Raw genomic sequence first — 12,223 nt, forward strand, 5'->3', positions numbered from 1 at the left:
AGAACCCAGAGGCTGCGGCTGCACAGCCAGAGCGTGCGGCAGGGTGGGGGGTGTGGAAAACTGTGCAGGATGAGAGAAAGAAAACTCCAGGGTTTAGAATTTGGCTGGAGAAATGTGGTGAGGAGAGATGCTGCGCTGTCAGCTGAAACCGCAGCTTTTTTTAGTGCTGGGCAACGTCACTTGGAGCCTTTTGGATTTCTCAGCTCAGAAGAAAACAATTAAAAAGATTTAAAACTGGCTCTTTTTCCCCCTCTAGTTCTTTTTTCCAAAGTGCCTCTTCTGTTTGAGGTTAGAACACGGCTTTGGCGGCACTGGAAGCTTAAGGAGCATGCTGTTAGCTCGCAGGCAATGCACAAGGACACGTGCAGACAGACCCGTTGGAACAGCGCAGGACAACTACACCGACAGCGCACCTCTCCAACCAACACCACACCAACACAGGACACGCTCACGGTTTGCCTAGAGACAACCACGGAAACTTGCCTTACGAGCTGTTCATTCCATCCCAAGCGGTAAGGTTTTAGCTCCTGCTTTGATCAGCAGCTGTTTCACCGGGTTTTTCCCTGCCTAGCTCTCTAGAACCACGCTGGTCACGAGCCAGAGTTGAGTGGGAGACCGTCAAGCACCATCTCGAGCTGCTCTGCTGGCCGAGCGGTGGGAGAGGAAGCCGAGCTGCGCTAAGGAAGCTGTCGTCTACCTGGGACCTCAATAAAAGCTGAGCCAACTTGCATCCGTCAGGAGCCGCGCTCCAAACTCCCATCTACTCCATTTCCTCCTGAATACCGTAAGCCATGCACAACGCGGGGTAGCTGGGGACGTACCTCAGGAACACTAATTGTTGTATGTTAATTACTCCGGCAATAGCATCAAGTTAAAGACACCAGAAGCAGTAATGGCTGAGCGGGTTCAGCCCTTTGCCTTTCTTCAGCACGTTTCCACAGAGGATCTCAAAGCACTTCACCACTGTTCGCTTGGTCGCTGTTGGCAAACTACACTGAGAAGACCTGCAGCTCCCTTTTCTAACCAGTGACCTCACTTCTCTGGTTTGGAGGGAGAGGGCTAACTGCAGCTTGAGAAATGCACCAGAGGAAGACAGGCCTCGGGTGTCCTGGCTGTTCCGCAGTGGAACTGAGGGAACCTGACCTTCCTGTGTCTGTCGAGTCCGTTACTGATGTCGTTGGACTAGACATTAAGGTGATGATTCCTCACGTGATAAGCAAAAGCTAAGCGAGACAAGATGGAATAAACGATACTAGGGCTTCATCAGTCAAAGCCGGGTGAAAACTAATTTATCTGATCTTGTATTCATATAGCCTCCCTCTCCTGCAGCGTTCTGCCCGCTGATGGCAACGATCACCCTGCTGCCTTCGCTGACAGGAAGAGACCAGTTCATCCATCACTGCCCTGAGACGCAGCCTCTTCTGGGCAGCAACACTGCCCCTTACCTAAAACACCTCTCCACACTGACAGGGCGGGGGAATCCGGGCTGACAGACTAGTTTCAGTTGGAATCTCAACAGGACATCAGTGTCAACATCTTGGCTCTTCAAACGCGGGCCCATGGAAAACCTAAGAGGCCTGTTTCACATCTCACCAGAAACTCCCCTGGAGAATGCGCACAGAGCGTGTGCCCACTGCTAAGTCACCAGCTCCATCCTTAGAGGTCTCCCAGCCAGTAATTTATTCACAATCAGCTTGAGCTTGTCTGTCTGACCGGCTCGCGGATGGTCCTGCTGACTCCAGCGGGGTCGCTAATGCGGCGTGTGAGAACCCGTCTATCTACGCTGTCAACAGTGGGACCAGCGCTCACGGAGCCACCGCTCGGAGCGCTTGGGTGAGCCGTGGTGCAGAGGGGCAGCACGTTTCGGAGGTCTGGGGTAGGGTCTGTGTTTTACAAGCAATGGGATAAGCTCTGTGATTTCTCTGAATCTGTGGGGAAACACCACGGAGAACACGCTCAGCTCCACTCCTTCACCTGTGCTGTGGGATGCTCTGTGAAAAAAGGGAAGCGACCCCGAAGATCTCCAAATGCAAATTCCTCTCTGTTGTGAAGTGGTTGGTCTCTGCCTCGCGCAGGCTCTTTCAAGCCCCCTGAGGCTAAGCCTACACGCGAGAACAGGAGGGGGAAACGTGTCCGGGCCACGTCAATCTTGTTAGCAACCAAGATGCAATAAAATAGGCTTAACCCCTCCGGAGCACGGCAGGAGGTACCTACAGATGCGGTCACCTGGCGAGCCCTGTCCTCGCCAGCTGGATGGAGCCAGCAGGAGCAGGTGAACATGCTGGCATCTCGTTTTGCTGCGCAGACGCATTGGGGGAGAGCTTGAAGGGCAGAAGCGTGAGAAGTCAGAGAAAAGCTGTTGGGTGTTTGGGTCAGGGTTTTTATGACATAGTTTGTGGTGAGATCAAGTGATCAGAAAGGAAGAAATTAGCTGGAATATTCAGTGATTCAGGGAGTGTTTTACTGCAGGCCAAAGCAGGTCGTGCTGTCAGGTGGTTTAACCCCTGCTGGGCTTTCACAGCTGAGTATTTATGGGCAGATTCAGTGATGACGTTCTTCTAAGCTCTGAGCTAGGGGCCATGGGGATTGAATACACGTTTCCCTCCCTCTGCAAGTCCTAGACCACCAGGCTGGAGACTTGTCTGGGCTGAGGGCACCTGCTTCGGTGAAGCTGTGGCACAGCGCAGAGGAGAATACACAGGACAGAGAGAAGGCCATGAGGGCGCTGGCTCACAGCCTGGGCCTGAGGAGCTCTCCTGGACGGAAAACACTCCCTTGAGCACTAAGGTCACTTCTCTAAACATGAACAGACATTTCATCTTCCCAAATGGAAACATTAAGTGGCAAATGGTGTTTTAAGAACGGGGTCTCTGTCCCTGGCACTGGAATATCTAATCCCCCTGGCACCCCTGGCTGACAGCTGCTAGGAACACGAGCAAAACTCCCACCACAACCATCACACAGCGTCCTGCGCGGGGACAGATGGGGCGAAGCTGGGGATCAGCAAAGTAACTGAACGCTTCTGAGAGCTGCAAACATTAATCACTGGAGGGAGATGTAAGAGGCCACCAGAACAGAGGCGCTTGATGGAGAGAAGCACTGAAGAAGCCTTGTTTTCAAACGCTCCGAAGTGGAAAAAGCAGCCTGGGTAGTTCTGGGTGGACGTAAGGATGGGTTGGAGACCCACGAGGGATCCATTTTCGGGGGAGCTTTGGACTCGTTTCCACCGCTCTAGCCAGTAACAAGCACAGCTCTGGGAGTGCAGCTCGGTGCTACCTTCACGTGGCAGTGTCAGAGCAGACAGCGAAGGGCCTCGGCAGTACCTGGACTTATTTCCAGAAAAATTGCACGCTCGATTGGCTGGAGCTTAAAAAGGGCTCTAGGGTTTTTTGTTGTTTTTGTAAGTCAAGCCAAATAGGTATCTCTGTTCCTTTACTATTTGTAGGAGACACCATACTGAATTCTATTCCCCGTTACCACACTGACATCGGAAGAAGCTAAAGGGCGGTAACCAAGAGGCAAAATCTTGAACAATCAACGCGAAAAGAAAAAAAACAACCACGAACGGCCTTTTTCTCTATCTGTTAGCAAGGTACAGAGCCAACAGTACCCATTTACTTTATGTCTAATGGAATTAAAGAAGGCCCAAAATTGGTTTAACGCTATCTTAAGGCTCCTGGTCTAATGCCATTACGTTTTGCCCAATCCAATAAGGAGTATATTGCTGAAATGTGACCTGGCACATCATTCCACCACTTGGGAGGGGAGCCTGGCACTGCTCAGCACACAGAGAGCTCTGGTCTCTCTTAATCACCCGGATAAAGTTTCCGTTAGTTTAAAAAGCAGAGTTTCAAGGTTTCTTCTCCTATCAGCTGACCTGGGCATCCCTCCCTCGCCTGCAGCAGCGAGCGGTGGTTTTAATGCCACCTCCTCCAACACACAGCAGAGCAATCCTTCTGGGAGGTGTGGTACAACTAGGCATGAAGCAAACGGCAGTTTATACCATTTGAAAAATGTTTTTCTGCCTCACCTCTAACAGTACTGATTGCATTTTCCATTTCACCTCCTTCACGGCTTTTCTCTCTTCCTTAAGTGTTGTGTGACAGGGAAATTACCATGGTTTCCCTTTGAAGAGGTGGAGGGAACAATGGATATAATCTAGCAACAAGGCTGTCCTAGGCATCTGCTGTCGCGGGAGCGGAGCTCTCGACACGGCAGGTCGGGCTGTGGAGCCGTCAAGCCCTGCAGTAGCCAGAGACCTGTCCTGCAAAGCCTGTGAATTTAAATGAGTAAACAGTTCTGTGGAATGCAGCAGAATTCCTGCTCCTGAAGGGCTTCCCGGCTTTCCAGGTAGAACTGGTGCTCCAAAAGCCAACGTGAAGCCTCTTCCAGCGCTACTGTCGTGCTGCAGGAGGCTGTGTGGGGAGGGCAGAGGCAGCGCAGGATGCCCGCAGGCAGCAGCCTCCTGGCTCGGGCACAGCTCCCACCCCTCGGGCTGCCCCTCGGCCTCAGCAGCACAGCCCCGAGTGCCTGCTGAGGACTTTGGCAAAAAAACCCGTCGGCAATATATGTAAAATGCTTATGGCAAGATTAAAACAAAAAAAATCTCTCACTAAAAGCCAACTCTCAGGAATTTCCTCCTTCCTCCCATTTCTGGGCAAAGCTACCAGCTCCCTGCGCTGGCAGCCTCGTGCCTCTCTTTGGGTCGCGGGCACAGAACAAGCCACGGAGTAAGAACACTACAGAGTTTACAGCAAAACGTTCAGTGCCAGTACTTAATTTAATTAATCTGAGAGCGGGCTATGATTGCCACGACGTAGCAGAAAAGAAACGGAGCTCCTGATTTAATGACCCTATTTATTGTTTTTCAGATTTTCATATTGTTTTTCAACCAGGCTTCACTTAACTCAGCGCTTGGGGTCTGACCCAACTTCTGTGTGACTCGCCCCGTAAAAAGAACGGCCGGTGTTACAGCCTAAGCTCATTCTTCGTGAAAGAAATGCTGACTGGTGCTTTAGGAGCTAATTGATTCTACAGTCAGAGAAGTCTGCGATAACAGCCTCTCCTTTTCCATCTGAGAGAGAAAGAGAGAGAAAGAGAGAAAACAAGAGAGCAACTGCTGTGTCAGAAATCGGTACGGTGAGGGTAGCGTCAGGATGCAAGTCCAGTGATTGAAGTGGGAGTACTGGTAGGCATGCTCAGGCACCTTTGAACTGTGTCACCGACTGACTGAATGGAACGATTATTAATTAATTAACACTATAATTAATTAATAATACCATCAACCAAACAGCAAATAATATTTTAAACTGGTTTTGTCATGGCCATCATGCATGTCAGAGTCTCTAATCTTCCCTAATCCCCATGGCTGCTCCATGGTGGGACCGGTGAGGGGCCGGTCGGTAAAACCGAGCTCATGACAGTGGCCGCTACTGCCTGAACCACGTGGGCGTCGTGTGAGATACGTGTCCCCGGGGCCGTTTGTGAGTGTGTGCATACTTTGAGCTGAAGAAATCTGGCCAGGAGAGCTTCTAGAGAACACCTCAGGAGACAACACAGGAGGTCAGTAGAGAGGAGAAGACTAATGACAATGGAGAGACACAGTGCACTGAGGAGTTACAGCTGGCCTGTCGAAGCACTACTGGACCAGCAAAGCCAGTAGACAACAAACAAGTGAGGCAGAAAGCAAAGAGCTCCTTCAACTTCTGCAAAACCCCCCCTAACGCCTGTACAGAGTGGGGATGGAGCTGCCTGGAGCTGCCTATGGCCGAGGAGTGAGGCGTCCTCTCAAAACCCGCCCACAGGCCTGGTGGTGCCGCGGTTCTTTGGTATCAGATCTGTATGTCTACGACTTCGGGAAGCTTTGGAAAACTTGAAAAAACTGACTTTCCCTTCGCATTTTGTACTTCAAAACCTGAGGCTGCAAGAGTTACTGCGAGAGATAATTGGCGCTGGCTCTTTGGCCGGCGAGGACCGTGGGCGCTGTCTCGCATGGCATTGATCGGTGGGCTGTAGCCTGCCTGGGTGGGGAAATGACTCCGACGTTAGAGACGTATAACGTCCTTTATAAGAGACGTCATTTCCCAAGGCTGACGCTGCTGTGCTGTCCTTAAAGCGTTACAGGTAGCCCCAGGAAATGTGAGCATCCCCTTTCCTGAAGCAGGAAAGGGGAGATCCCTCACCCTGGCCGGTATTTCAGCCACTTTTCTTTCTTTGCTAATGGGGGACTTTGGGTATCAGCAGAACCCCTACACATCTCCGCACTCACTCCCATTTCAGCCTGAGATAAACAACTGAGAGAAGATTTCTGCCCCCAGGGACAGCTGCTGGACATCAGACTGGAGACACGAGATCAAATTCATCTCTGGTGCAATCCCACTGGCTTCGACCACGTGAGACCAGAGATTAATTTGGCCCACAGATACATTAAGAAAGGATGCAAAGCACAAACGGTATTTTATAAAAAGAGAAAGGGGAGGGGGAAATTCAGGGGGGACGCTGGATCCTAACCCAGCAGGACTCAGCCCAGCCCGCTCCACCCTCACATCACCAGGCACAGAGCATGATGCCGGTTACCTTTTTGCTTACTGACTTTCTTTACTGTCATTGCCGCTTGCCGCTTTTGATTTTCAGAAATTTCGAAGCCTGGAAAAGGGAACACGGCAAACACAATTCAGAAGGTTGCTCACAAAGCCGCTGTCTCTCTTGGGGAGGGGGAAGGTTCTGCGCTCTTTGGCAAGCGGGGAAGACCCTGGGTGGCAAAGCCGGTGTACGGGCAGGTACGTTGCGGAACGGCAGATCTCCCGTCAGAGGACGGGCCTCTTTAGAACCTCACTCGTGCAGGGGCTGCACGAACAGCAAGGTCATCCCCGTTATTATTGATACAGCACCATAAATACCCCCAGTGCTTTACAGCTGAGCGACACAAAGGGAGCCTGAGCTGACTTTGGTTACAGTCAGTTTACAGGCTGATGCTGAGGGAAGGGCACGGCTGGGACGTCACTGCCCTCCTCCCCTGCACGAGACAGGCTTAGCCGGAGCAGAAAGGATGCAGCCAGGAGACTCTGAAGTCAGATGGCCAGACACCTCCTTCTCTCACAACACCCACGGAGGTCCAGGCTTGAAGCTACGGGCCAAATTTGTTTATCGAGGGCCAAAAATAACAGTAACGGGATTGGAAAGAGACCTACTGATGACTGTGAGAGCAGCCAAGGACAGCTGAACAAGGCTGAACAGTAATCTACTCCCAAAAAATCCTGGGCTTCTCCAACAGTTAGGGCTAAATTAAGCATTACCAACAACCTCCTTTCAGATTCATTTCATGTTCCTCACCTATCTTTTCATCTTCCTTTACCATCTTCCTTTCTTCTCTGAAAGCTCTAAGCCATCGTAACTTCTCCTCCAGCTTCTTGGCAAAGAATAAGTGCATTTCCTCAGTCTCCTTGTTATGAAGTTTGAAGGCATTCTTCATGCTGACATTGAAGTCATCATCTCTCCCATCTTCTATATCCACCACTTCGTATTTATCCATGTCTATGCGACCTTTGTAATACAGAATGTCTCTTCGTATCAGATCCTACAGAGAGAAGAGGAGAGGTGGGTTGGTTCTAAGATACTTACAGAGCCTGAACTCAGCGGGGAATTCATGGCAGGGCTGAGGAAAAGGAACGGTGAAACCTGGTCCGATTCTTCGGGCCTTCTCTGCTGTGAATACAAACAGGGGAGATCACAGGCATAAAAGAACAAAATACAAATCCTCACGCTGCAAAATTTTGCTTGTAGGCATGAAGAAATGCCTTTGAGCAGGTCACATATTTCCCTCATTTTCCAGGATGGGAAGTTCTGTTCCACAGGATGAGAGTTCGCTGGCCTGGTGGGATTGCTGCAAACCAGGCTGCGGAGAAGCGTAAATCTCGAGGCACCAGCCCAGGCGTGTTTGGCCGTGCAGCCGGGGTAGGGCAGCTCTCCGTTTCCCCAAACCCACTCTCAGGGTCGGGGCAGATGGGTCTCTGCCCCTTCTCCCTGGAACCCATTTCCCATTCATGCCCAACTCATTGGTGAGAAAATCACCCGGATTCTCAGTTCAGTGGACTTCTAACCTACCTCTGTCCCATCACACTCGGGCTTTAACCTCTTGATCCAGCGCAAATTTTTTCTTTTTCCCTCCCTGATGTTTGTAACCTTTACAACCAAACCCGTTCATCCTCACCTCCTTTCTAAGTCAGTTATTCCTGCCCCTTCTTTTCCAGCTCGTTTCTCTTTGTCAGGAAGGGAAAAGTAAATGAGTCTTCCCGATGAATTTTCAGAACTCGTATGAGAACACCCACAGCTCTGGGGCTGATTTGACGTGCCCAGCGCAACCCCCACTCCGTGCCGGCAGCAGTCGGGCTGTGTACCCCCCTGCCAAAGCACGGAGGTCCCGTGGCCACAGCACCTGGCAGACAGCGGGAGGTGGCACTATCAAAAAGTGTTTTGAGAGCTGCTGTGTCAACTGCTCCATCAGAGATGTGAAACTGTGGATGCTCTAGTGAAAAAGAAACAATTTCCTGTTTTTCTCCTTACCCCCAGGTTGGCTTTGCCTGTCAGATGTCGTACTGCCTTTACTAGCACTATTCCTGGTCTAAGAGGGGCGTTGGCCCTGCATCTCTGTGACTTTATAGGGATAACAAAAACGGACATAGATAAAAAATTGTCAAAGAATAGCAGAAAAGAATCTGCTCAGAAAGCAGAGAGTTGATTATATAGTCATGACCACATAAGGTGATGCAAGATACAAGACACACGTGTTTAAAAAGCCAAATTTAGCAATGCACAATCAAGACTCCTTCCTCTACCCACTCTCAAAAGCCAATATTTACAGGTATTAAATTAATTTAACCTGAATACTTTTTGATATTTGAGAAAGACCTAAAAATAAATGTTATGTCAAAGGATTCATTTAAGAGGAAGAATAAAATCAATATGTGACATTTATTTACTCAAATAGGATTTAGCAGTGAGGGTTTTTTAAAGATAAGCAGTAAGTAGTATTTTAAATAAATCATTACTCTTGGAAAATAAATTGTACATCATATTTTTTTTCAGCAAACTATCTCATGGGTCTGCCAGGCAATATTAACTATCATGAGACAGGGCATTGTCCAGAAGCTTGTAGTCCAAAACACGAGCCAAGGATATTTCAGGCTGAATATGCAATAGAAAATCCTTTCGGTTTTGTCCGAACTTGGAAAATTGCTTCTTCCCCTCTGGGCCCAGTGAAGTGCTGAGAAAAGGCTGTGAGCATCCCACCGAACCCGTTCAATTCAATCAATACTCTGCACGGCGTTTAAATTTGAGCCTTGGCTAGTTCTTAGAAATAGTGTTTATCTTCCCCACGCTCTCAAACACACTCGATAATAAATCTCTCAGGAAAAAAGATGTGCTCCTTAAACGAGCGGTACCAGCACCCCTCCTCTCCCCACCGCTGAGGAACCTTCCAGGACACAGCGCTGAACAGACCGTGCACGTGAGTGAGACGGGTGAAGCGGGATCAGACCTACTCTTCTATGCAATATTCATGATTACGTAGAGATTTGTTCATGAAAGATATTACAAGGATAAATAATCACGATCCTCCTTCTCACCCGGCTCTGAAAATACACGGCTCTGTGCATCAGCTTTTTTTCTTATACTAAATACATTTCCCCCTCTCTCATCTCTCCAATTTTGGGTTAAGAAACATTACAAGCTATTTTTTAATAGCTAATGCCGAGCAAATGTTTTAACAGCTTCGTGCTGTCGTTACGCTTCCAGAGGACAATACAGCGGGTCAGGCCGTGTCTGACTGAACTGCTCCAGTCGTCTCCCCTCCAAGGCTGCAGCAGAGGCTCCCGTGTTCTGCTGGTGTTGCTCAGGATTGGAGGGGAAGATAACGGTGTTGCCTAGGAGTTATGGAAGGAGCAAGGAGGAGGTAACGGAATCTCACAAGTGCTTTGGGAAATGAAATGGCCCTACGGAACATTATCGTTGGGGAGAATGCCGTGGCCGGAGAGAACAAGCTCAGCTATCGAGGCTTGCAGAAAACTCAGGGAGAAGAAACACCATGTTTTCCTCCTTGAGCGCGGAGAAAGCACGTGGGCAAATGAGGGAAAGACAAGTGCAAAGCTCCTGCCTGCCACCTTTGCTTTCATTGTCAGAAGAAACTTCAGTAATGACCCAAGAAGGAACGAATAACCTTTTCTCCCATCACCCTCAGCCTCCAGCTTGGCAGTAGCTTTCTGGAGGAGAAGCAGCCGCTGGGGTGGGGGAGGCCCTGAGGAGAGGAGAGAAAGGTGCTAGCATGGAGGAACACGAAACCATTCAAAGAGGTACAGAAAAGCTAGAGAGCTCAGAGCAAGCCCGTGCCTGACGTCACCTGGGTGCAGGTCGCTGCCCTGTGCCAACAGTGCGCTCCCCCCTGCTTCCACAGAAGGACCATTCCCCACTCACTGACTATAAATTCCAACACCGGTACCCCGAGTTTTTAACAGACTCTTTATTTTTCACAGGGTGGTAGAGCCCAGAAACCTCTCGGTGACTAGCACGTGTCTCCACAAGGAAGACACTTTGCAGCCCCCTGGTTTTGAGAAGTTCAGTCCGTGGAGCAGGTTAGTAACGGTAACCGGAAAATGTCGTTTTAAGTGGGCTGGCATTTCCCTCTACCACCTCTCCTTTCCTCCCCTCTCTCGCCAGCCTCTGTAAATGGATATTATTTCCCAACTGACTACGTTGGAACACCCGTACTAGGGGAAGCATAATAGTTATTTGATCTGTGGATATTTTATCACATTTGTTCCTACAAGAATAACAGACACCAGGTAGCTCCTTCGCAGAGCGTGGGCACCTTGACCTGACTGACACCGTAATCGACGTCAAGAACATTCAGGAATTCAGCTGGGCTACCCGAGAGGCGGACAGCAAACGAGGCCAAAGCCCCGTTCTGAGGAGCTTGTTATGCATGTAGACAAGAGAATAAAAAGCCCGGGACCACGCAGGCACCGACAGCAGTGCTGCTTTGCGTGACTCCTGCCAGCTGCAGCCCCTGCAGCAGTGCTGAGAAATGAACCTTGTGCCGTGCACCATGTCTGCCGAGCCCAGGACTATCTCCCCTTCCTGCGAACGCGTAAGCTGGATCAAACAAGCACGCCCGAGATAAAGGGAAGCAGATGTGTGGCAGAGGATGAAAATGGATTGTTCAGACAGCCTGGTGTAAGTGGTACATGGCAGAAGGACAAAGCCAATAGATACACACAAAACGGAGATTTATCAGCTGCTCTAGCCGCACTGAGAGGAGCTCAGGGGAGGGCACAGACAGCAGCTGGGACAGGCTGCGCCTACTACTCCTGATTATCCCGGGGATAACGCACCAGGGAATTAGGAAGGAGTTACTAAGCTCTAGAATGTACCTTTGTTTAAGTGCTGGCTCTGTGGACGTTACCTGCCCACAGTCACGCCAAGATGACAACTGGCTGGTTTACACCGTCCGTTCTGACTGTCACAGGACATTATTTTTTGTAGTTAAATCAGAAAAGAGCAAGAAAACTTAAAATGACCAAAAAAAGACTGAAAACCTGATTGGTGGGGAAAGGCCAAGGACAGGGAGCTGTTTAACCTAGGAAGGACATAAATAAAAAGGAACGGGCTAGGAATGCCAATATGTGAAAGCTGCTTCTCTCCTAAGGAGGCTGGTGATCAATTATTCTCCATTTTGATTGTGGCTTGGCTTAATTTACCACAAGGGAGAACAGGATTAGACACTCAGGAAAAAGTCTTTCTAGCTGTAAGAGTAGTTAAACGCTAGAACAGACAAAACCGGGAAGTCTTGGGCCAGCATTCCTCGGAGATTTTCAAAAACGAGGTTAGACAAACACCCATCCGAGATGATCTGAGTATAGTTAATCCTGCAAAGGGAATGGCTAATCTCCCGGGGTCCTTCCCAGCTCTGCGCTCCGGTGATGTCTGAGGGAACAGCGACAGATGGAAGAGAACAGGGGCTGAGAGCGGGCAGGATCAGCGTGGGCTGCAGGGGCGGGATGGGAGAAGCCCCAAGGCGCAGCCCGGGACAGCAGAGCACGAGGAGCGGCGCCAGCCACCCGCTGCAGCCAGCGTGCGCTGCGTGGCTCTTGCCGAAATTGATGCATCTGGGTCATTCGCACTTATTTGTCTAAATATGATCTTTTTTTACCCTACAGCTTCGATGAGTTCC

At 49.9% G+C, this 12,223-nt stretch overlaps 1 protein-coding gene across 1 annotated transcript in view; it reads right to left on the reverse strand.

The window, feature by feature from the left end:
* Positions 1 to 12,223, reverse strand: part of ARHGEF9 (Cdc42 guanine nucleotide exchange factor (GEF) 9) — a 48,843-nt gene that overhangs the window by 4,244 nt on the left and 32,376 nt on the right. Inside the window, exons 6-7 of the mRNA XM_010143094.1 lie at positions 7,333 to 7,576; positions 6,577 to 6,645 (exon numbers count right to left, since the gene is read on the reverse strand). Coding sequence (XP_010141396.1) covers positions 6,577 to 6,645; positions 7,333 to 7,576 — 313 coding nt within the window. The remainder of the gene's footprint in view (positions 1 to 6,576; positions 6,646 to 7,332; positions 7,577 to 12,223) is intronic.

This window comes from Buceros rhinoceros, unplaced genomic scaffold (assembly GCF_000710305.1).
Source record: "Buceros rhinoceros silvestris isolate BGI_N320 unplaced genomic scaffold, ASM71030v1 scaffold1059, whole genome shotgun sequence".
Taxonomy (NCBI): domain Eukaryota; kingdom Metazoa; phylum Chordata; class Aves; order Bucerotiformes; family Bucerotidae; genus Buceros; species Buceros rhinoceros.